Below are 26,710 nucleotides of genomic sequence, written 5' to 3'. Positions count from 1 at the left end.
ATGTGTGGAGACATATTTTGGGAATTTCAACTTTGTCTTAAACATCAAATATGAATCCATCAACACTAAACGTTGTCACCAAATTGGGTGTCAATGTCACACAGCCGCAGGGTCTCAGGGTCTTGGGTGGGATCCTTGGGTCACTTTCTTTGAGGGGTGTGGTGTGTTTTTCTGTGTCTTTGTGGGTTTCCTCCCACAGTTCAGACACAAGTTTATAGGTAGAGCGACACTCAATGTAGAATTGAGACGTACTGAAAAGCCAGAACTGATTTTTTATTTAAGTAATCTTAAGGTTGAAGCGTTCAGTAAAGAAATGGATTTTCTCAAACTCTTGGCAATAAACAACAATAATTTTGTTTACCTCTTTAAGCCACAGATATTTTCACAGTAAATCCAGCTGCAGCATTTAATTAAACGAGAATGAACCACACAAGGATGAGAGATAAACAGTGCAAGATAGGTGCAACACTCAGGTTCCAGCTGCTGTTGCAAACGTCTCCAACACAACAAGAAAAACTGACTTTGAAATTCCTCAAACTCAAAAACTTCCCGATGTTCTGCTCATATACGCACATGCCCTCTGCAGCACATACTTTATTGATGTTTGCAGGATCTGTTTTCGAAGAATAATAAAAAACAACCACCACACACACATACACACACACACACACACACAAACACAAAGTGTTTTTTCCATCCATCACTATGATTTAAACATGGTGAACTCTCACATTCTCACACTGTATGAAGAAGTTCTCTAAACCACTACTTTATTCAGTTCCAGTTTTTTAATTGCATTCGAAGCATAGGTGCTATTTTGTAGTTTCATTTTTACACCCCAGTCCTGCATGATGTGGCCAAAATTTTTATCATGATCTATTTATTAATTTCCCTCAATAATATAATTCCATATCAGAATGAAAAATACTGAAAATATATGAAAAATATAAAAGCCACAGAAAAACAAACAAGAAAGAGGAAATCACCAACATCACTAACTTTAATATTAAGTGTAATGAACTGAGGGCATTGCCGTGTAATAGATGTCAGTCAGTGACAGATGTAAATAACTTATACTGAAATTCTAAAAATGGGTTGAACAATAATATCATTGTTATTAATGCATTTTACATTGTGATATATATATATTCTCCAGCCCCAATTACTGACTATAGCCTCTTTCTGGTAATCTCCCCCAGTGGCTGCTTGACAATCAGCATGACGGCCCTGTGCTCATGTGCAGCTGCTCTACAGCATCTCTGGGTTTTCTACAGTGAATTTACACACTGTGTAAGCAAATGTGCATCCGTGTCCCCAATAGCTGAACCTCAAAGAGCTAAATCCTCTGATTCTAATGGTGTGTCTACAAACTTCTGGACATAAGGTGTGTCTCTTACCCTCTCCAGAGATGCACAAGGATGTTTCACCAGAACAGTTTGTTTTATTTGTACATTCGGTCCCAGTACAGTTGAAACATGTCTTAGCTTCCTTTGGTCCTGCAGAAACCGAAAAAAAGATATCTGCGTTAATAATAATAGTAATAATAATAATAATAATAATATTTATAATAATAAAGCATTACTTTTGAAACATCCAAATTACAAAGGATAAGTACTAAACCCATTTTATTACTCTTTGTTACTCAGTGTTTAAAAATAGAATGTCCACAACACAATAACAAAAGAGGTTCTGTATGGAACAGTTTTTTAAAACATTTCCAAACCTATGTGGGTTACATTACATTCAGAGATGACAATTTTATTAGGTGTACAAATACGTTTTGAAGCATTTTTGTGTAACGAATAATTGTAATTCAAAATTTAAACATTCTCACGCTTTTGCATAGTATTAAAGATAACAATTGTCGTTTTATTTTATTAATTATAAGCAATAATGCGGTATTTTCATTATCTCTAACATCAAAATCCCCAACTTTAAAACATCTAAACCCAAACTCACACGTATTTTATACTCATATTATACTCAAGAACAGAACAAATCCGTCACATGCTTCTGCAGCACTTTTTCCTGATGGAGCTCATAACGAATGCAGCGCCCAATACATTCTTCACTCGCCGTTTTCACACTACTTTATTTTTAAGTTACATTTAGTTGAATAAAATGAGGATTGTGGTTTTTAATATGACACACAGTTACCGTAAAATGACAAGGAACCAGAGAATGTTTGAAATTTGAATTGCAATTATAGGTTACACAAAGAATGCTTTAAAACGATTTTGTAAATTCTTTACAAAGCCATTTAATACAGAGTTCTGCTGATGACATCACATCATAATGTTAAAGCATGCAAATATTAATGTCAAACAAACATGGGTCCAGCACCGTGACTGGAGAGACTCAGACAAGGGGACGGGACCGTTCTAAAGCCACTGCACTCTATGTAAGATGCAGCACAAAAATAAGAACAGCTTGTTTTACTCCATATTTTCTAGGCAGCCCAAGGAAAAGTTGCTGGATGGTCTTGTTTCACAATGTGTGGGTTGGTGGGCTCCAGAATGCTAATGTACACATTGCAGTGAACAAAGGATTTGTTAAAAATCATATTTTCCCCTCAATACATGGAAAGGAATCATTCCCACACCTTATACAGTTGTAAATAAGCCTTAAAATGTATATGTTTATGAAGGGCCTGAGTGAATTACCTTTCCCCGGATTATGTTCGCACCCAGTAATTTTCCAGTGTGTTTGTTTTATGCTGGCAAGCAGTTCCTTGATGCAGTTATTTTTACCACCACATTTGATCTCAACTTGTTTATCTGTAATTACAGCAAACACATGGCTCAGTGATTGTTCATTTATAAATTCAGCTGTAAATTTTACACATTGTCACACAGATCTGTATATTGCCACAGATGTTTAGTGGCTAATGCTGGGCTGTGTAGTTTTGCAGATGAGCAGACAGTGAGCAGACAGTGGCAGTGGATGATATTATGGGTTAAATGTTGATCCACTAGCAGCTGATGAAAGATGTTCTTAAAAAAGATAGCCAGACATACTCACCTGAGACCATGGAGAAACAAATCCCTGAACTGCATTCAGTTGTATTCCCACTGCAGTTCTCCAATGATTCACCTTCACAAGATGACTCTGAAAAATAATGTGATACTCAGTCTGAACATGTCTGCACAGTGACGCCAGCTCCTCCACTGTTTCTAAAATCAAGGGTATTATGTGAGGGACAGAAGGGGCAGGCATTATGGGAAGGATTACATTTGCTTAAAAAACACCCGGGATACAATAACCACCATCCAACCAACTAGAAACCTTAGCAACACCATAGCAACCTGCACCTTCCATTAACTTTGGATTTCAAAGTTAGGGTCAAATTTGTGATCTAGAACAAATCATCCAACATACGGATCTGAGCAGAAACTCTCCCTGACTAGGAATATATTCTTATTATACACTTAATTGCAGAAGAAACACTGCGCAAACAGATGTTGATAGAGATTTGCTAACAAGAAGTTTAGTTCTCAAAGCAGTTCAGCTCTTTATAAATAACCTATATATACATTACACTGTAAAAAGACTTTTATCTTGTGTCTTGTTTATGTGATCAAGCAAATATTCTGCCTTTGAAAAGGGTCATTTTACAGAGCTCAAATTAATGACAGAATGAGAAAGTGTTTTAGTTCTAAAGCAGCCCCAAAGAGTGATTATTAGTGTATCATCAGTCTCCAAAATTGTAACTTTACAGTGGAAGAATAACATTGTGAATGGACCAATAGAAATGCTCCAAAATTACTGTAATACATTTTTTTAATTTTCACACCTCATTAAAAGTTAAGAAGGTGTGTTCCTTCCACTGTGAAGTTACTATTTTTGGACAAGGATATAGTCTGTGTTCAAATAATGTAGTAAAACAAAAATCCACAAAAATCGAGATACACTTTTCTTTGGACAGCAATTTTATATAATTCTACACTCAAGGTGAGTGAGCATGTAAGTGATGTACAAGACATTGTAATGAAGATCTCTCTTAAAACAGAATAATTAGACACACCCTACATTTCTTTCTTTTTCTTCCTTAAATGGTATAAATATGTAAATGTAATACATTTTAAAGCAGGGATGAAAAGTCAGACAATGGAAAAACAACTTTGTCCTTGTTATTTAAAAAAATCACCTCATGGTTATCTCCTAAGTGCCCCAAAAAGATCGCTAAAACCATTTTGGAAATATACACATGGTTAAAACACATGTCCTCTACAGGAAACACATTTGAAATCTTCCATTTCCTGCCATTTTTTTTTTTGTCCATAAATTTATTTCATTTCCAAGTTTAACACACACACACACACACACACACACAGATTATTATTATAGGAAATACATTCAAATGCAAAGATTGTATGTGTCACATTGTGATTGTTACATTCACTTTTCATTGAGAACTTAATTTTATTTATAAATTCATTAAAAATATGTATCTGTCAAGAGGTGCTCAACTTCTGTATGAACTAAAACTAAAAGAAAGCTGTAACTCACCTCTGGCAAAAGCAGCAAGAATGATGAGGAATAGGATCATGTTTCTGAGCGATGATCACTGTTATTCAGTGCCTTGTTCTCTCTGTAAGGTGTGGTGCAGAAAGCTCTGCAGACTTTATAAGGGTAGTGTATTTTTTTCCCCATCCTCTTTTGCTGCTTCTTGTGCTGTGATTGGCTGGCAGCTGTGTTCAAACGTTTTAAACTAAAAATCTACAAAAATAGGTTTTTGGTGGACAACAATTGTATATATAATTATATATATCTTCATTCAAGGTGAGCATGTAAGTGACTTTCCATCCATTTTAATGAAGTTTTCTCTAAAGACAGAAGAAGTTGACACACCCTATGTTTGCTACTTTTTCTAATTTTACAAACAATATCACTATACTCTATAATTTCACAATAAACACAATAGAATTGGGATGAAAATGTACTCTGATGAGCCATAACATTTAAATGTCTTCTCTGGTTCTACTATAGTCCTACAATTACAGACTGTAGTCCATCTGTTGCTCTGCATATTTGTACTTCACTTTTACTCTGTTCTTCAAATACGGAAGCAAATCTGTCTCATCAGACTTTGAAATATTACCACCTTTGAATTAGTAGCACTGTATTTTTTTGCACTGAAATTATGCATATCTGAATTTTACTGCTTTTGAATTTAAGTCTTCAGATTTACACCTCTGAATATTTTGCTTCGAAATTATGCATCTGAATATAATTGCTCTTGAATAGAACTCAAGGTCATGGGCAAACAATATATTTGGAAGTTGCTCAAATTCGGTAGACGAAATTCAGATACCAAAATACGAGTTACAGATAATTCAGATACACATCCGGGACACCAAGGATGAGCAATCGATTCATTAGGATTTTCTCTTTGACCTTAAATGCTGTACTAGTTGCATTCTGTCGCCGCTTGATGGTGAAATACAAACACAACTTCCATACCGTGGAAAAACTACACATTTAGCTTCCTTCCGCGGATATAACCTCTTTATTTTAATCTCTTTATTAGTGTCTCAAAAATCTAAAAGGCTCATTGAAGGTACAATATAACAGGCTATTGATATCCTGAAGATGAAGATATTTTACTGTGAATTTTTTTTGTAACGGCCCTGTGAACAGAGCATGTGATATGACAGAATGTGGAAACATGAACTGTGGGGATACAGTCGTACCTTTTAGGTAAAATACAGTACCTTTCAGTGTAAGTTCTTTTATGTAGTCATGTTTTTGTACTAGTTAATATACTTGGAACCATAAGGGGCTAAAATGTATCATTAAAATTTGCTTTATATATACCACCCCAGTGACAAACCATTTTGGACCCTGTGGTGACTAAAGTGTACCAGAATTATTCACACAAATATTCATAATAACTTTCTATGCTGTTTATTTAGTTGTAAACATGCACAATATAGCTTCAGTTAAAAAATGGCAATAGATGTCTGAAATTGCAAATGTAAATGGAATTATTGAATTGTAATTCTGAGATCAAACTTGCATGTACGAAAGGGAAATTTAAATTCAAACTTAGAATTTTATTGCCCATCTACTGCACTTTGACAGCAAACCTCAACTCAGCCTTCACCACACTCTGGCTTCCTCTGGAAACAGCAGTTTCCCAGTCCTGATCTTTCAGCTGAATTATCAGATATAATGTTGTAGGTTCACCCTACAGAAAAACAGAAATAGGCTTGGCATGACACACTAAGACATAATACTGACTTTCCGCTGACTGTGACTATTTCAGTTGGTGTGGCAACAGTTTATTTTATCATACTTAATGAGGGGGTCAGTAGTTGTAAGTCAAGAAAAACAAGTTTATTCTTGAAGTGAATGCCTATACATCATGAATGAAAATGCTTACATAATGATCCCATACCTATTAACTATCAATATACATTGGTGCCCCCCTCGGGAGTTTGGTGTGTTTTTACTGTGTCTGTATGGGTTTCCTCTGTGTGCTCCTGGTTTCCTCCCATGATCCAAACACACATTGGCAGGTGGATTGGCTACTCAAAAGTGTCCATAGTGTGAGTGCATGAGTGAATGTGTGGGTGTGTGGTGCCCTGTGAAGGACTAGTGCCCTGTCTAGGGTGTGTTCCCACCTTGCGCAGAGGGACTCAAGGTAGTATGTAAATATTTTGTACCCACCACAACAAACAGTTAAAGACAATGAATGAATACATGAATGAATGAAAGCACAGAAGCCACATTGATGCAATAATTGTTAAATTATTATTTAGGTCAATTAACAACCTGCAAGCTTCTTTGAAGTCCTCTCTCATCTCAACGTCACTGTGGCTATGTGTATTTTAGGGAGAAAACTGGTGAATTTTGTTCAATGTTAGGGTATGGATTCCATCAATCTCATCAGACAATTGTAAAAACAAAGCAGAACACAATAGATGAAAGCTTCATTATAATATTCCAATACATTCTATCAATAAAGACAATAGTGTAGCACAAATAAGCTAGAATAAGGAAACCACATTAGACTAAAGAATATTAATAATGGTCTTACAGTAAAAAACGAATATATATCTAGTATGCTAGTCATTATGATCTGTACAAAACCATAAATATTTTCAGAATTATAAAATATACAATAATACTTATATGATGTTGGTTCACTTGCCACCGGCACTGGGCATTTGGTGACAATGCTGTTGATGCATCTGTTGACTTCCTTGCCTGATAAAATTACCGAAACCTTCAGATCTTTGCAACATTGAAAAATGGCACATTTTCTAGCTTTTGCTTGAGTGACATATGCAAGGTGTGCTGGAGGATGGACAGTATTGACTCAAAACATGTATGCTTTCATTAATAATCTGATCACCACTTATACTTTTTAAAATATTATTACTAATTCTACAATAAAATAAAACACATACTGCATTAGTGTTCCCCACAACATTCATATTTCACCGTTAAATCTTTGGGAACATGAACATACTCCAAGTTAGTTGGATACCTGTGTGGGAAAAAAAATTGTCAGTCTAACAAAATATTGTATCATATGTAAATGTTTTGGTGCACCTGATAAATTTATATAGATTCATTTTCTAAGTAATAACAGAATACAATACGTCGATATTTTACACACAAGTTCAGATAAAAGTACTGTTCATCTGGTTACTTTCACATATTTGGAAATGCACAAATGTGGCCTGTGCAAATGGTATTGTATGATTTTACTTTCCAGCCCAGCACTTCTTTTGATATTTGGTTAACATTCGCATTGTTAGCAAGGTGTAACTGCAACCCAGACCTGCTGAAATAAATGTCAAAAACATTACTGTAATATAATATTACTTAGAATTTTTTTTAATACAGAATGGGTTAACTATTATCCTCCTCTACTCCTTCACTTGTCTTCACTGAGATGCTAACCTAGCATAGCTGTTGCTTTGCTAGAGCTCTTTAAATACTTATACTTTACCAGAAAAATCATCCAACTTATTTTGGCGCCATAGTCAAACCCAGAGTAACCGTTATCTGATGGGGTATCTCTCAAACACACATCCTCTCTATCTTTCTCTCTCAGACACACATCTCTCTCTCTCTCTCTCTCTCTTTTAACTGACTTGTTTAAAACGCATTCCGGATGTCCACTGACATTATTAATTGGTCCCAAAATAACACACATTCTGGACGTCCACTGACGTTCTGACGTTAACCGGACTTGTTTTCAACGCATTTCGGGCGTCCATTGACGTTGTCAATTGGTCCTGAAATAACTGACTTGTTTTCAATTCATTTTGGACGTCCTCCCACAAAATATGTACTTGACGGACCGACTACTTTTAGACCATTTTTGAACATCCAGGGACGTTCCTTGTTTACTGGGTTAATTCAAAGTTCATGTTTCCACACATTCTGTCATATCACACGCTATGTTCACAGGGCCATGACAAAAAATCCACAGTAAAATTTCTTTATATTCAGGATATCAATAGCCTGTTATATTGTACCATCAATGAGCCTTTTAGATTTTGAGACAGTTTGAAAATAAAGAGGTAATATCCGCAGAAGGAAGCTAAGCGTGCAGTTTTCCACACTTTGGAAGTTGTGCAGCATTTAAGCTGAAAAAGAAAATCTTAATGAATCGATTGCTCATCCTTGGTGTCCCGAATGTATACTCTGAATTTTTTGTTACTCGTATTTTGGTGTCTGAATTTCGTCTACCGAATTTGAGCAACTTCAAAATATATTGCTTGAATTTACCAACTTGACTAATAACAGTGAAAATGTGTTCTTGAACATTTCACAAGTTCTATTCAAGAGCAATTATATTCAGATAATAATCATAATTTCAAAGCCAAAAATTCAGAGGTATAAATCTGAAGAAAACTCAAAAGCAGCTAAATTCAGATGCATAATTTCAGTGCAAAAAAAATCAGTGCTACAAATTCAAAGGTGGTAATATTTCAAAGTCTGATGAGACAGATTTGCTTCCGTATTCAAAACTAGGACCCCCACAGAGCAAGCATGATTTGGGTGGTGCATCATCCTCAGCGCTGCAGTGACATTGACATGGTGGTGGTGTGTTAATGTGCGTTGCACTGGGGCAAGTGGATCAGACATAGGAGTGGCTGCTGGAGTTTTTAAACACTGTGCACCTTGTCGATGTAAAGTCAGAAGTCAAAGACAGTAGCTCATCTGTTGCTGCACAGTTTTTGTTGGTCGTTTTCTACTCCTTCATCTGTGTACAGGACACAGTGGGTTTGTCAAAATAAAGACCATGTTCAGTGAATAAACCATAAAAATGCAGAAAGTAATCAAATGTCAGTCTTTTATTTCATAAATGTTGATAAAAATTAACATAAGTCTTTGGTTACATGCTGCCGAATAACTTTGTATAAAACAGTGTGTTTAGTGTGGCATGATTTCTCCCACTACTGTTCCGGTGGCTAAATGTAAGCAAATCCTGACAGTTCAATCATGTTAGTGTACAGCCTTCTTCTTCTAGCAAAACAAAGGATAACAACTGCCACTTAACACATTTATTTCACAAGGAAATCTGCTTAAGGAGTCTACAAACTTTTTGGCAAACATTAGTGTTAGCATTTCAACCCAGGCTTAATTAAGTATTCAGCAGAGTAGTGAAGAGTAAGACCACAGAGCAAGTGAATTCAGATCCAGATTATTGTGTTAAAGAGAACTGAGTTAAAGTTGGAATGATTTATTTGCTGTATCTTCACACCTTCACTTCATTCTGCTGCGGCATCAGTCTCAGTTCATTCTTTGAATTTCTCTGCGAGCTGCTCCAGTGAGCTCATTAGCTTCATCTCCTCAGCAGAAGTGGACCTAGAGAAGGCCAGGGGCAGATGTGTCGATACTGCCTTTCTGTCTGTGGGGCAATAAGAGAGAGATTATTTTGGTCTTTACACACTATTTCCTGCTTTACTGATATTTTATGTTTTATTCTGCAATGGTAGCAGTGTAAGGCTACGAGAACTGAAGTACCTCATGAAACTGGTTTGCAACTAACTCACTCATGTTTAGCAGTCTCAAAAATCTCCACCAGAGGACACTAAATAGCAGTCAAATAGTTTTAGTCTCTTTATAAAAACTGTGCTTCACTGACATCACTTTATATGTTAGAGTCATTAAAAATGTAGATTTAATTGAAATAAATTAGGCACAAAATGGTATATTTAGAAAAGAATAAGTGAGAGATTCGAAATGGTAAATAATATTCTGTGACTGTCAATGTATATGTGTATACACACACACAGACACACACACAGACACACACACACAGACTTTACTGTGTACTATTGCAGATTATATTTTTATATTTGACCTTGGAAGAAAAGTCCACTTGGTTGTCTGCTGGCGGCTTCTGAAATTGCAAGCCAGACGACCGTATCAGCCCCCTGTGCCTCGGTACGAAGCCTATTCTGCATCTTTGCGTGGAAGTCTGGCATGGAGGCCTGCACCGCTACAATTAAAACAATCATAAAGAGATTAACATCAGTGCTTCAGTTTGGTTTGTTGAGGAACTGCTGGTAACAGCAATGTTTAAAAATCTCATTCATTTCTGTCACAGAGAAATCCAGCTTAGACCTAGTGTTCCTTATGTGGACAGAATGCTGCTTAAAGGATGATGACACCACTGACTTAGGCTGAACCTTCTGCATACACTGTAAAAACCCTTAGTCATTCATATAAAAGCACACAAACTGACCGGGAGTGTCGGCCCATCCGGGGTGCATAGAGGAGAAGTGAATCTCCTTGTGTTCAGCTGCCCATTGCTTGGTCATCACCACTTGCTGCCTCTGGAAATAGAGAAAACAAACAGAAACACTGTTATAAAAACACTCAATAGCATCACTCAAAATAATCACACATCACTGACTCACCACAGATTTTCACACCTCTCACAGCAATCGCACCCATCAAATATTTCATTCAGATTCTAATATGATAACAGCTACACCAAAAGATATCACCAGGGAAGGAAGAGAAAATAAACAACACATAGGTCATTAACACAGTTATGAGAGAAAATAGCCGAGGAGCTGCTGATTGTAGCTTACTTTATTTACAGCTTTTAGCTAAGAATAAAGGGTTATGACAATATTTTTACAATTTAATTTAGGCTGCATAGGCAGCATGGTGGCGCAGCAGGTAGTGTCGCAGTCACACAGCTCCAGGGGTTTGGAGGTTGTGGGATCGATTCCCACTCTGGGTGACTGTCTGTGAGGAGTTGGTGTGTTCTCCCCGTGTCTGCGAGGGTTTCCTCCCACAGTCCAAAAACAAACGTTGCAGGTGGATTGGTGAATCAAAAGTGTGTGTGTGTGTGTGTGTGTGTGTGTGTTGCCCTATGAAGGACTGGTGCCCCCTCCAGGGTGTATTCCTGCCTTGCGCCCAATGATTCCAGGTAAGCTCTGGACCCACCGCAACCCTGAATTGGATAAGCGGTTACAGATAATGAATGAATTAATTAATTCGGCCATGTTTATAAAGTGATATCACAGACACCAAGATTAATTTTTAAATTTTCTGTAGAATAATGCATTTAAAATGTTTATTCCTTTTAGCTGTTACATTTTAACATTTGCGTATTCCCCTGTTGTATATTTATTGATTCCTATATTTGTTATTTGTGTGTGTGTGTGTGTGTGTGTGTGTGTGTGTGTGTGTGCATGCCCATGTGTGTTTTGAACAGTGTCTGTTGGGTATGATATACTGTTGCCAGTGCTAAATAATTTTTTTATTCCATGAAAATGAAGTGGATGTTCACCTAATCTAACCTGGGATATCAAAATTATAAGCAAAGGTGTGTAGTAACTAATAAAGTTTACTTAAACCCATGATTACAAATACAAGGTACTTTCATAAATATTTTCAAATGTTAAAACTCTGGTTTTAACCTTTACTAGGGGTATTCAAACTTTTCCTTAAGACTGTAATATAGATCTTTGTCTCTCAATCCTTTTGGATAAACATCAGTACCTTGTTTTGAGCATAAGCCATGGTCCCATCGAATGAGACTTTCTCAAACTGTAGATCCTCCACGTCCAGCCTCTGGACCAGCATCCCGCCGGACGATACAGTGACCTGAGGGGAGGGGAGGAGAGGATATGTGATGAAATCAATCATATCTTACAGACTCTGTACAGCACACTATTATCTATAAATATGGACTACAGTACGTAAACTGACTTGTGCGGAACAGAGTGGAAGGAGATGCATGAGGAGGAAATTATGATGGATATATTACATTTCAGTTTTATGCAAATGGCCACTCTGATTAGAGTACTGTTCGTTTGCTAAAAATAGAATGTAATACATGCTGATATCATATCATTCCTTTAAAAACTCACCACTCTGGGGTCCTGGGACTTCTTCAGAGCAGGAATCAGAGCTGTCGTCAGGATGAACGTTCCTGCAGAAAACGAGACAGAGTCTTCACTATTGGGTCTAATTACAAATGGCAAAAAATTATTTATTCTGAGGGGAGCACATGCATATTCAGATGCACAGCTACTGTTAATCTGCTGATTATTTAATACTTAATATATTTAACAAGCTTATGTTTAATTTTCCTCCCACAAAAAAAACACACGTTGGTAGGTAGATTGGTGACTCAAAAGTGTCCGTAGGTATGAGTGTGTGAGTGAATGTGTGTGAGTGTCTGTGTTGCCCTGTGAAGGACTGGCGCCCCCTCCAGGGTGTATTCTTGCCTTGCGCCCAATGATTCCAGGTAGACTCTGGATCCACCGCGACCCTGAACTGGATGAGCGGTTACAGATAATGAATGAATGAATGAATGAATGTTTAATTTTTTCACGAATATAAAAATAAATAACCCAATAGAATTGTGCTGCGGTTTGCAGAGAAAATGCTGTATATAAATGTGTGCCTGTAGAGGTATTAACTAATTTTTACTCAGAAAATCTACAGACCTTTACAAAAGACCAGAGACACCCAAGCTTTTGTAGGTGACTGTGTGTAAATCTTCTCTTACCAAGTGTATTAGTGGCAAAGTTCTTCTCCAGTCCATCATCTGTCAATTCTCTCTGGTTGACCATACACCCAGCATTATTAATCTGCAGAGATCACACTCAGCTTATTATACAAATTAATTCTCTAGAGTAAAATATACTTCAAGAACTGCTGAGATACAGGATACAGTCAGTAAAATGTACTGTTTATCACCTTATCATTATTCTGTGCTCCTCTATTTTAACATGCTGCACTCAGAAGTCTCCAGAGCTACTCACCAGTACATTCACACTGTGATTCTGACTGAATGTTCTGGCAAAGTCCCACACCTGCCTGGGACTGGACATGTCCACTATGTGCACGTGGATGTTCTGGAAATAGGAAAGTCAGAATAACACGGCAAGAATTTCCACAGAGAGAAAGCTATAAGCCACATTGCAGTGGAAGAAATAAGTGGTGCATTAGAGGCCAGCTGTGGGCAAATATTTCTTTTATATAGTTGATTAAACAGGTATTAATCTATCATTAATCTATGATTAGATTGCAGCCATATAAACAGTAGTAAATTAAGGTGCTGATGTATGATGATAAAATCTGGATCATAAACACCACTCAACTTCAAGGTACTGGATGGAGCTCTATCTCTCTAAAGTACACAGCTCCACAGCCCAGTACTTCTGGATTTATAAATATCTTTTGGAAGATGTTGTTGTCCCTAGAATCTCATGCTATTTCTGAGGAGATTAAACTATGTGTGCAGTTCACTCATGTTAATGGACATATACAAACTTTTGGACATACAGGCCAAAAAATGAATGACTGGAATATGTACCTCATTTTTACTTTGCTCCACAATGTCTTTTCTAGCTTCTTCTGCTCGACTTTTATTCCTGCAGACCAGGTGCACAGTACCACCTGAGGGTTCAGATGTTATTAAATGCAAACAACTCATAAGATCACTGTTTAAAAATTTAAAAGTATAGTGTATATAGTGGCATACAAACCACAATTTCATTATGCACCAGGTGGGATGCCCCTAACTCTTTGTAAAGGATGCTGGTGGTTCTCTACTTCATTAAAGAGCATAAACCCTTAAGTGCTAGTTTTCCTCACATTTGTTTAACACCAAAAATTCTACAATATTTTCCCCAAATCGATCCCACTCCCTGAGACTGACCTCTTTTAGCAATTTCTTGTGCTGTGGACTTTCCGATACCACTGTTCGCTCCTGTGATGATGAATGATCTTCCACTTAGGTTCATTTCTAGGTCAGAGGCTACAAAGTGTTTCGCTGCTGCTTCATATCCACTCCTGACAAAAACAGTGGCACACAGTTCAGTGTACAAATTACTGTAACAAATAATTACATTTTTCTTGTGTATACATTCTTTTTCCATTTTATTAGCCCCACTGTCCACACAGGAGCACGTTGTAATTCTACAGACTGTAGTCTGTCTATTGCTCTGCACACATTGGTAGTACCACCATGTCAGTGTCACTGCAAAGCTGAAAATGATCCACCACCCAAATCATTCCTGTGGGGGGTCCTGACCATTAAAGAACAGGGTAAAGTGGTATTAATCAAGAGTTTGTTTCTCTTTACTGGAGTAACATTCTCTTACCTGAGAAGGCTTTAAAGTCGATGGTAAAAAAATCCTCTGAGGATTGGACGGCATTCCGCCACACAAGCAGAAGTAAGTCAAGTACTCACCCATTATACAGGATGTCTACATACTTTTAATCTATATTTTTGGACACAGATTGTTGAGGCTCTTACAACAGACTTGAAGCGTTTTGCAAAAGTATCGCAGTAACGTTGACATAAAATATCGTCAAAACATCGAATCGCTGCCGTAGTCTTGGCAAAATATCGTTAAAACTATAATCAATAATCCAAATAGCTCATTAAACATATGTTTACTAACAATATCTTCAACTAAAACCAGATATTAATTAGATATGTGAAGACTTACTTGGTATACTCTTGGATACCTTTCAAGAACCAAATTGTATTACGGTACAAAGACATTGTTGGTCTTCAAAAGGGATTTATGAACCGAAAACACACGAACTGACCAGCTAGCAGCTATGTAACACACGCCTTAATAAAAGAGGTTTCATAAGAATGACAAGAGTGCGAGTCGTTATATATTGTCGCTGAGTTTGGAAAGAGCTATACATCATATGTATGAAATAAGATGGTAAGAATATGTTGTAGAAATCAGCAGTGGTTGGCAGAACGTCGCATGTGCGCAGATTTGCAAAATATACGCACGGTTGCTAACAGTGGACCATGATGTAGAGATCAGCCAGTGCGCATGCGCAATACGCACTGGTTGAATAACTGGTTAACGAGGAAAAACAGTAGATATTTAAAGTACATAATACGTTTTAAAAATAATTTGTTGAGATGATTGACAATGTGAAACGCTGTTACAACGTAAAACGTACAGAATGCCGTCCAGTGGGTCGTAACCAACTAAATTCTCCGAGGTATTTCTGTCAAGTTAGCTGGAAAGCTAACGACACATATTTACAGTCATTACAGTCAACTGTCAAGTTTTTACCTACTTAGATCACAAATGTTATTCAATTTAAAATAGGGCTGAAAAACATTCTATATTTGATATTTAAATATTTAAGAGCTTGATCATTCGTATTGTGCTCAGTTGTCAGGATGGCCGAGTGGTCTAAGGCGCCAGACTCAAGGTTTAATACCTTCCTCAAAAGCGGGGATTCTGGTCTCCGAATGGAGGCGTGGGTTCGAAACCCACTTCTGACACTACTTTTGACTGTAGACCAGTTTAATATTTGAAACACTTACTAATTATCTGTGCGTTATTTTAAAGACCCACGCTCAAATGAGTGCTCTCAGTTAAACCCAAAAAACTCTGTTTATGAAAAATATCTCAAATTTTAATATCAATGTTTTTACCAAAGGTTCCTTACAATATATAATCTGGTCATATATCAGATGGGGGCACTGTTGTTTTAAAGTTGGAACTATGTTAGTCTCCCGAGAGGTAAGGACTGTGTGTTTTCACATAGAAAATGTACCTTTATAAGGGTAACTTTATTGTTCAATTGTACCATCTTGCTGAACATAAGGAAAGATAAGTGAGAAATTATCACACACACAAAAGTGCATTAGAGAGCTGAATATGTGGTGAAATTGCCAAGTAGCCTATGATAATCTTACTGATAAAGAATCCAAAGTAAGATCAGTATCCAGCAGCATGTAACTGGTCAGTGTTTCACTATATATTTATGTTAAACTACAGATTAATGGTTCTGAAGGGTAATCAAACTAACAAATATCAATACACTAGATCAATACACTGATCTAGTTTAATCACATGTTGTTTTAACATAGTTACATGAAACAAACCAGAAAATCCTCTGCTACTTTTAGCTTAGTCTTATTATTAGCATTCACTACATTTTGTTTTAAGATCAGAAATAATATGCAAAAATAAAGAAATAAATTACACTTACAATAAAAACTCTCAAGACATTTCATACTTAAAATAAAAAAAATGACTTATTTAATTTTGTAAATTTGTAAAACATTGCACAGAATAATATCACCAAGTTACAGTTTTTCTCAATTGCTTTGGTGCATTTCTCACATCACTATTAAAATTTGCACAACATTAAGTGAATTTCTCAAAACAATTAGTACAAACTTCAAAAACTAATTGATAACCAGCAAAGGCGTGTCACTTAGTTCATTTCTCAAAAGCAAGTGTTCATATCAATGAAAGTGTCTGTGTCATCAAAATAAAAACTCCTGACACCATTGTTCATGAACAAGATAGTCAAATGGCTTTGTCATGTTTTCATTTTGACAGTTCACTCTGTAACTGTTTTCCAGTGCAAAAAAACAAACCTCAGATTATGGTGACACTACCTGAAAATGCTCAAGACAGCACTATACACTATTAGCACACACCCATTTGAAGTCTACAGTTAAGTTACACATTATTGTATTTAGTGAGGTAAATGAGTACAAGACACTGTATATTTCACATGTTTACACCATATGTTCTTTGAAATTCTAATTTGTTCACAGCACTGTGCAAAAGCAAAGTAAAACTTATTTAGTTCAAAAATAAGAAACACCCTTTGGATAGAGTTGTGAACAACTGTAAACAACATTGCAGTACATATTGGAACTGAATAGGAACATAGAAAGTACTGTAAATCATTCTTGCATATCCATATGTTCCTGTCTGTCTGGCCACATGTTTGCATCGACATCACAGCGAATATCATCCCTGGCAATGCAGCAAGGAAAGTATCTCCTCGAGTGGTGAATCCACCCTCTGCTGCTGTGATCTCAACACATGCTGCATCCATGGCCATTAACAGGGCCATTTGGGTCTGTGAATGCTGGTCATATACCTTCCACTTCCAGGCAGAAAAAAACTCCTCTGTTGGATTAAGGAATGGGGAGTAGGAAGGGAGATATTCCACCAGCAGCCTTTGTGAGCTGCAAACCACTGTCTGACCAAATCTGAGTGGTGAAAACGCATATTATCCCAACAAACTTGTTCAGATGGTCTCCATTTAGTCCCCTCACATTCTGTAAAGCGTATCTAAAAAAGTCAGCTGTGTGTTGTATGGACCAAGACAGGGGATATGGGTGAGGATGCTGTTTTCTGTAGCCCTAATTTCATCAGGAATCTGCCTATGTACTTGGCCTCTTCTTCTTCTTCCCCTGGTTTGTCCCCTTCCCCTTCCTCCACGCATCCTCACCCCTCTTCCACGATGCTGACCTTTCATTTCTGTGTCACTGTATTGACAAAATGGTACACACTGTGTCCTGCTTGGTTCATATATGCTTGCCAATTGAGGGTCCATGGGATTCAGCTTTGACGGACTGTGGAGAAGTGGCTTATCATTGGTTACAAACACTCCTCATCAGTGAAAGCTGAGGTTCACCTGAGAGGAATTATTCAATTTGGGAGACATTTAAAAAAAAATGATAAAGAAATGCATAAGATTTTCTTGACTGCTTTTGACAACTAGCTCAACATTTTTGTATGTAATGATTCAAACAATGAAATGAGGACTATTAGTGTCATAGGGAAAGACTATTCAGCATTCATAAGTATAGTTCATTTTGACTGACATGACATAAGCAAATGATTATGTTATAAAACAGCAGAGAATTGTCAGGAAGCAATTGATGCATGTCAAATAGCATTTGAAATTTGTTGGATGGAATGAGAAACTGCTACTATGATGTGCACAAATTACTGTCTTGTGGGCATTGAACTATCAGTTATGAGAATTTCAATTCAGATCAGAGAAATGCACCACAGCAACTGAGAAAAACTAACTACTATCTTAAAGATTTACATTTGTCTAAAGGGAGCTGGGCTCAAATTAGAAGACTTGGTTTTATGACATTGTAAGTTAGGGAATATGTTATTTTATCTACATGAGTAGACGAAAATGAAATCTGGCCCAATTAAGATACATTTTTGGATGCTCAAGTTATTGATTCCAAAATGTCATCAGAAGGGTATTATTCACATCCACATGTTGTTAACTTTTACAGTTTTGTGTTTTTTCAGCAGAAAATGAACTTGCTGGTGAATTTGCCAATTTGAAAGACTTAACATAAAAATCAGCCTTAACCTAAAAGGCTAGGGAAGAATAAAAAAACTGTCAGTGCATGAACTGTCAAGTTAATTTTGAAGTCAAATCTCAAGTCAACATTTCATGATGTCTAATATTTTTGAATCCAGCATTTGTATGAAGAGAAGGACTGGAACTTATAAGCCTGTGCAGTAGAATACTTTTTTTTCCAAGATGCTATTCTATCTGACACAAGCGCACTGAGGACTCTGCACCAACTCTAAACCCCACAAAGAGCGGCTCAGTGAATGTAGAGTAGAATGTGTGAATATTGGTCAGTTTGTGTGTTTCAGATGAAACACTGTAGAAAGTGAGTGTGCCAGCTAAACAGTCCAAATACACTCCAATTCGTTTGGAGTGTGATTGAGGAACAGATATTTCAGTTCCATTCTTGTTGTGTAAGGCACAGTAATTGTTATTGGTGCAATCCAGTGTCCAGGAGTTTTTGTTCCATCCAAAATGGCTGTCGTAACTTTGTCCTTTTCTGCCAATTCCTTCGTAGGCCATCGTTATTCCAGCTCTAATGCCACTCCACTCACACTCCCAATAACAACGTCCAGTTAAACTCTGGCTACAAAGTACCTGCTCCCAGTAATCAAATCTAACTGGAAGATCAAGATATGACTGTGGCTCCTGAGTATACTTCACTGTTTTGTTTCCATCAGACAGAGAGAGCTGTTTGTGTGCTGTGTTTGGGGCAAAAGTGATATCACAGGCATCTGGAGAAGAGAGGTTAGAGGATAAGACAACAAAGTTACATGTAAGAATGTATGTAAGTATTCACACAAAATAAAGGATGTTTGGGTATTCATATAATCATTTAAACTATGTGTATGTGTACTTGTGTGTGTAAATCACAGTGAACACATTAAACTTACATTTTCTTAGGCCTTGATTGATCCTGATCTTCCCTGCATGTTCCAATCTGAAGAAATCACACAGAGATATTAATTAATTTAAAGAATATGTATATTTTATAATTTACATAATTAAAGGCAAATATATAGCCTAGGTATGAGCTAAATTCAACAAATTATCCTAACATTATTTCTCTGGGCTACTGGGACAGCTTAAGCGTCTGGCATTTCAACAGTTTTCAGTAATGAGAGTAATCAATGTAAAAAGTGTACCAAGTAAACAAGCTTCTATAGTGATAATACCTATGTATATGATCAGATCAAATGCTATGTTTGCCCAGAAGTTTTACTCAGACAACACAGATTTTCAAATACTAATATATAGGTATGATTAACAGCAGACTTAGTTAAATGTTAAATTCAGTCATGTCTCTATAACATTACATAGTTGCCTCAAGTTACATTTTGCTTTCAGTCATGTGTTCATTTGTTCTTCAAGGGTCTTCTAATTCATTTTCCTTTCTGCTTTCTTTTTGGTTTATATACCTGAGTGTCTTCAGTTTGCAGTGTGGGTCATTCTTTAAAGACAAAAGCTGTCTCTCTCCTGAGTGTCCTGGGTGGTTGTAAGTCAGATCCAGTTCTTTCAGGTGTGAGGGGTTTGATTTCAGAGCTGATGCCAGAGAAGAACAGCCTTCCTCTGTGACTAAACAACCAGAGAGTCTACAGGGAAATATGAAAACAAGTGGCAGAATGTTGATTTTAACAAAGCTAAGATTTAAAAAATAAAAAAAATAAAAAATAAAAAACATTCACATAATCACACTAACACCGGCATTTTTGAGGTTTTCATTACACCTTAAACAGTGAAGCAGTTACCGGTGCGTGGACAAAACTACTGAATAATTTAAGGTGACACAAAGCTGCAAGCTGGAGAATAAACAGCTACGTTTCCTTCTTTTTTCTATTTCACCTTAAGTGCTGGAGCTGTTGCAGAATGGCTGAGTTCAGGTAGGTGGGCCCATTATCAAAATTTTGCTTAGGGCCCCAGGAAAGTCTCTACCGGCTCTGGTCCTGCTACTTAATTTTAATAAATTTACAGCAGAAATGTAAAATGCATTTTCAAAATTTAATGTAGTCCACACTCTGTGTCTGGAGAATTGTGCAAAACAAAATGGTGGATATTTGAAAAATCTATTAATGATGCATATACAGACATTTTTCCACAAATCTAAAAAATGTATGTTTAAATAACTGGAAATCACAACTTTCTTTGTTCATGTACAAGACCATGTGAATTCCCAGTTATTTTAGCAAAGATATATTTATCAGTTCTAAGCTTCATTCAAAAATTAATTCACAGTAAGCTCACCTGAGTATCTCTAGCTTACAGTGTGAATGTTTTAGTCCATCAGAGAGTAGCTTCACTCCTAAGTCCTTCAGGTCATTGTTACTGAGATCCAGTTCTTTCAGGGGACATTTTTCTGATTGTAGAGCTGATGCCAAAGCTTCACAGGAAACCGTCGTAAAATTACAGTGAGCTAGTCTGTAAAAGAAAGTTATTATATACCCAATGCAATGAACAGTTTTAGGTGATATATAATCTTGTCTCATATACTCATACTCATGAAGTATATGAAGCAGACAGTACGTAATTGCACAGTGCCAATAACATCTGTTTTAAAATTATTATAAAATTAATTTATAGCTTGAAGTTGATAAAAGAAGTAGTAAATTTTAAACACCACAGATTTTAAATACAGCATATTTCAGAGACACTTACCTCAATACTTCCAGTTTACAGGATATATTGCTCAGTTCAACAGAGAGCAAGTCAATTCCTCTGTCCTGCAGGTCATTGTAACTCAGGTCCAGTTCTCTCAAAGGTGATTCTGAACTGAACGCGGATGCCAGGGCTTTACAACTGTCTTTACTGAGGTTACAGCGGTCCAACCTTAATAAGGTAGTTTTTGATTAATTTTTTATTTAATTCCTATTTAATCCCTTTAAAAGCAAGCTACAGTAATGTTTGATTAATTTAAGAAACTAATTCATTTTCACAGTACCTGTTGATAATTGGATACTAACAACCTGACTAGCTACACTTATAAAAACCATGATTATTATTAACACAGTTATCTCTATTCTATTAAAAGCACAAATGGGAGTAAGCAATATTACAGAATATTTCCAGAGCTTACCAGTCCTTTGTGCAGTATATTTTGAAGTAAAAAAATATTTAAAAAATGAATACTTACAAAGCTCGTTGTGTGCTTTTCATCACTGGCAGTAGTCTCCTCAGTGCTTCATCTGATGGCATGTATTTCTTTAGGTCAAACTGTTCTTCAGTTTCCTCTGACATGAGCAACACAAACACTAGAACTGACCATTGTGTAGATGAGAGTTTCTGTGATGAGAGACATCCAGTGGTCAGAAAATTATGGATTTCACTGGTCAAGGAATGGTCCCTCAGTTCACTCAAACAATGGAGTAGATTGATGTTTCTGTCAATTGATGTTTGCTCATTTAGTTTTTCCTTAATGTAATTAGAAGTGTCCTTTACTCCCTCTACATTGATCTTCAGTTTTGGCAAAAGTTCTTGCAGGGTTTTCTGATTGGACTCCAGTGAGAGACCAAGGAGGAAGCGGAGGAAAAGGTCAAGGTGTCCATTCTTACTTTGTAAAGCTCTTTCCACTGCACATTTGTGAAGATCTGCTATGTTCTTATTCTTCCATTTCAGCATGTTACAAATAGTAAAGGGTTCGAAAGCATTCCTTCTATCATTGCAGTATTTGAAATGCACGTATAGTGCTGCAAGGCATTCCTGCACACTCAAGTGCACAAAGCTGAAGATATTCTTTTCAGAAACTATTTCTTCCTGTCTGAAAATCTGTGTGCACACTCCAGAAAACACAGTGCCATCAGGGATGTTAATGCCACATTTCCTGAGGTCATCTTCATAGAATGTCAGTTTGCCACTCTCCAGAGTATGGAAGGCCAGTTTACCAAGCTTCAGAAGGATGTATTCAGTGTCAGTAGTTCTTTTGGTGGGATATTTCATCATCAGGTGTTTCTGCTGAAGAAGGAAAGTTGTGTACATTCCTGTTAGGGTTGCAGGGACTTCATCACTGCTGTTTTGAGCCAGAAGTGGCTTAAGCACACATGCAGAGATCCAACAGAAGACTGGTATTTGACACATGATATAGAGGCTCCTAGATCTCTTTATATGTGATACCATTTTCTCTTTCATTTCCTCATCTTTGTTACAGAATTTACTGAAATATATTTCTTTTTGTTTGTCATTGAATCCTCGTACTTCTGTCACTAAATCGATGAGGTCTCGAGGGATCAGCTGGGCAGCTGCTGGTCGGCAAGTTATCCAAATTAGAGCAAAGGGCAGTAACTTTCTTTTGAGCAGGTTTGTGATCAGCGAGCCAAGAGAGACCTGCTCATTCACATCATTCAGTTCCTCCCCATCCTCAAAACAAAGAGGAAAGCGGCACTCATCAAGTCCATCAAAAATGAACAAAATCTTTCCGTCATCTTTTGGAAGAGATGTCAACTGGGGTTTTGAATTGAAAAAAAAGTAATTCAGAAGTTCAATCAAACTAAACTTTTTGTCTTTCTTTGGGTTCAGTTCATGGAAGGGGAGAGGAAAAATGAAGTCTATGTCTTTGTTCATTTCTTTGTTTGCCCAGTCAGATATGAATTTGGTCACAGACACAGTTTTGCCCACTCCAGCAATCCCCATTGTCAACACTTTCCTGTTCCGTCTAGTTGTGCCACACTGGACTCTGAAAAGGTCACTGCAATTGACACAAGATTCAACGCCAACAGGTTGATTGGAAAATTTCTGAAGTTGATGTATCTCATGTGCCTGAATGACTCCTCCACTCTCATCTGGCACAATAATGAGATCTGTATAGACATCATCCACGAACTCCCTATGACTTTTTGTTGTGTTTCCATTTGATATACGGTCATATATGCTTCCCAGGATGGACATTAACTGGGCCTGTAGCTCTTCCACATCTATTATTAAAGTAAGAAGCAAATATATAATGACATTTATGATGATTTTCACTTTTTGTGGCATGATGGTAAAAAAAATAGGAACTTTAAAGCTACCATAATTATTTGAATCATGATTTAATTCATTCATTCATTGTCTGTAACCCCTTATCCAGTTCAGGGTCGAGGTGGGTCCAGAGCCTTGGAATCATTGGGTGCAAGGCAGGAACACACCCTGGAGGGGGCACCAGTCCTTCACAGGGCAACATACACACACAGTAATACCTACAGACACTTTTGAATCACCAATCCACCTACAAACGTGTGTTTTTGGACCATGGGAGGAAATCCACATGGACACAGGGAGAACACACCAAACTCCTCACAGACAGTCACCCGGAGTGGGACTCGAACCCACAATCACCAGGTCCCTGGAGCTGTGTGACTGCAACACTGCCTGCTGTGCCACCCCTGAATCCAAATTTGCATATTTTAATTATATTAATCTGAGTGTTTTTTAAATTATTATTGTATTTACATGGCATCATGTAAATACAATCAAAAAGCATTGTTAAAATGAATGAATTCCAGCATTAAATATTTGTTTATCAAATACCAAATAAATATAATTAAAATATACAAATTTATATACAAATACTTACAGGTATAATTTAGCCACTGTTATCATTTCAATGTAGAAGTGTGAAAATTAATACCAATTAATATGTAATAAAATAAGAGAGAAAAAGGTATTCACATTTGCCAGCATGTTAGAATGTAATTATATTATCTGATAAAAATGAACCAGTGAAATGATCAGATCATCTTGTGGCATATTTATACAATATCTAGAATGACTAACCGCTTTTAACTTTAACCAGTAGTGAAAGGTTATTGCTCCTCTTTAAGCTTAGTTAAATGCAAGTAACATCTCTAAGCTGACCTGGATATTTTTCTGCCATTACAGTTTACAGTGATGATGTGACATTACCTGCAGTGGAGGCATTGTCTTTATTTTCCATTGCAGGGTTAGGGTTAGGATCATTAACTTCTTCTGGAAAAGTGAACAAAAGGGCACAAGATGAGATTAATTATTGTTTTCCTGTAAAGAGAATTTCAGTCTATTAGTGTTTTAAGGTATGAACTGTGAATATCATTAAGCTCAATTACTTTCTTTGAGATTTGTGCTCAGTTCCTCAGCAAGTTGGTTCTGGTTCATCTTCTTCAGGATCTTCAAAGTAACCTCTACAGCTCCACTCTGTCTGTGGAATTGCATCATTTTATCCACAGTCTTTGTAATATCTGAATTCTCCAGGTGAGCTTTTGGAATTTTTATGAAATCGTTGTCGCCGTTAGTCAGATACCATTGAAATTGTTCCAGGTTGTTTCCCTCTAAGTTCTCAAGGGTTTCCAGCAAAATTTCTGCAATGGATCTTGCCATCTTGAATCCCTGGATGTTAAGAAGTACAACATGGCTAAATGTTATGGAAATGTTTTATTCTTGTTGAGGAACATGTTTATTTATGCTCACTACAAATATTTACTTATTATTGCTTCATTTAAAATCACACACTGTGTTGATCTTCATCTGTCTTTAAAAACAGGTCTAAGTGTGAGTTTTGGTTTTAAAAACTTGTCACAATAATAATAAGTGCAGACACAGTGAGAAGACAGAGACACTTAAAGAGTAAGTGGGCAGAGCTGTGTGTAGTTATGTATGTATCAGGAGCAGTTACAGTTTGTATGATAAACTCCGGTATTAGAAAACTGAATAGAAAATTCAGGTGCAAAAAATAGGTGTTTACATAATGTATATGTATAGGCTTTAATCTTTGCTTCGGAAACATAATAAAATCCTATACTAATTTTAATTAAGTTAATATTAAGTAAATTGTACTGTGACATTCATGGTGAAAATAAGGGTACTTCTAGGAGGCCATTATAAGTATTTATTTTAAACTCAGTATTAAAACAATATATATATAATAGGAAACTAATTTAAACTTCTGATAATATTTAACCATACATTTCTTAATAAGATATATAACTATTCCCTTTGGCCTTCCTACACCCTTCTTATCCAAAGGATCATCTTATATCTGATTTTTACTGATTAACCTTGAATAATCTGCAGTATGATCTTTAGCTCTTTGGAGCCTCTTTGGAGTCCATACCACATATCAAAAACATCCCATATAAAATAGTATATTGCAACAAGTGTAATTTGAAGGCTAAAAATCCAAATTTCATTATTATATAACAGTCTAGCAGATTTCTTTATATTAAATTGTGAGAAAGTAATTGTCAATCAGATGATCATTTGGTTTGTTATCATTTTGGCTGTTTAGCCAAAATACAGAATAGAATACAGAAAGAATTAGGTCTGCTTTTTAATGACATGGCCATCTTTAAAATTTTACAAATACAAAATGGGAATAGCAAATGCTTTCCATTGATTTTTTTTAGAATGTCCATGCCAATGTCATGTAAAAAAAAAACAAAAAAAAAAAAACTGCAGCATACTGTACTTATGTTTCCATTATAAGCATGATTTCATTTTAAGCATTTCATTTGCATTTGCTTTTCCTGATGGATATCGGGACCATGTATTATCCCACTGCTTATCGCTGAGGGTTAATTCATCAAAATCTTCATTATAAGTTAAATAAATTCTTACCATTAGGAATATGGTGCTTCGTGGATAAATTCCTTACATACTGATTATGACAACAGAATCACCCGAAAGACAAGAGTGTGTTAAAGTTAACGCCCAGAGGCTAAAGTTCAAATTCAGTTTCATGCCATAACATTCGTGTACATACCAAATCCACACAAGAATCTTCAGGTCTTTTCCTGTAAGGAATCCAGCACAGTTTTGGGGTTTTCCCTGCTTCTAACACATTCAATTCAGCTCTAAAAAAGGTGCAGCCAGAAAAATCCCAGAATTAATTTGCTAGACTTTGACACTTCAGGACTGAAACTGGACTTATTGCACATGTACACTGTCATCATAAAGATAAGTAAAAGATAAATGTGTAGCATCGAGTAGGTTCAGTCAAACCAGTTCTCACCTTTTTTGCCATCCTCATTTTTTACATTCAGCTGCTTAAAGCACAACATTTGCAGTAAATTGGTCCTTCATATAATCTCTTCAAAGTATGGATGTCATTAGACCTGTTTTAGGGGGGCTGTAGCTTTTGATCTGTAGTGATTTGTTGAGA

The 26,710-nt window shown here is 36.5% G+C and overlaps 2 protein-coding genes and 1 non-coding gene across 3 annotated transcripts; 1 reads left to right on the top strand and 2 right to left on the bottom strand.

The window, feature by feature from the left end:
* Positions 1-9,314: 9,314 nt before the first annotated feature.
* dhrs12 (dehydrogenase/reductase (SDR family) member 12) lies at positions 9,315-15,255 on the bottom strand. The gene is made up of 10 exons (XM_066686679.1): positions 14,952-15,255; positions 14,156-14,289; positions 13,811-13,893; positions 13,257-13,349; positions 13,001-13,082; positions 12,357-12,418; positions 11,986-12,090; positions 10,715-10,805; positions 10,331-10,468; positions 9,315-9,874 (listed from the first exon to the last, which is right to left on the bottom strand). Exons 1-10 carry the CDS (start codon positions 15,005-15,007, stop codon positions 9,762-9,764), a joined length of 957 nt encoding a protein of 318 aa, XP_066542776.1. The 5' UTR covers positions 15,008-15,255; the 3' UTR covers positions 9,315-9,761.
* A 394-nt stretch (positions 15,256-15,649) lies between these two features.
* trnal-caa (transfer RNA leucine (anticodon CAA)) lies at positions 15,650-15,760 on the top strand. Its single transcript has 2 exons — positions 15,650-15,687; positions 15,715-15,760. It is a non-coding gene; the product is annotated as a tRNA-Leu (tRNA).
* A 2,877-nt stretch (positions 15,761-18,637) lies between these two features.
* Positions 18,638-24,930, bottom strand: LOC136710971 (protein NLRC3-like). The gene is made up of 8 exons (XM_066686887.1): positions 24,660-24,930; positions 24,481-24,543; positions 21,737-23,510; positions 21,262-21,432; positions 20,851-21,024; positions 20,028-20,201; positions 19,503-19,549; positions 18,638-19,343 (listed from the first exon to the last, which is right to left on the bottom strand). Exons 1-8 carry the CDS (start codon positions 24,928-24,930, stop codon positions 18,802-18,804), a joined length of 3,216 nt encoding a protein of 1,071 aa, XP_066542984.1. The 3' UTR covers positions 18,638-18,801.
* Between the last annotated feature and the right edge of the window lie 1,780 nt (positions 24,931-26,710).

This window comes from Hoplias malabaricus, chromosome 12, assembly GCF_029633855.1.
Source record: "Hoplias malabaricus isolate fHopMal1 chromosome 12, fHopMal1.hap1, whole genome shotgun sequence".
NCBI classification, from domain to species: Eukaryota; Metazoa; Chordata; class Actinopteri; order Characiformes; family Erythrinidae; genus Hoplias; species Hoplias malabaricus.
Note: the sequence above shows the minus strand (reverse complement) of the source record. Positions and strands in the feature narration are given on the sequence as shown.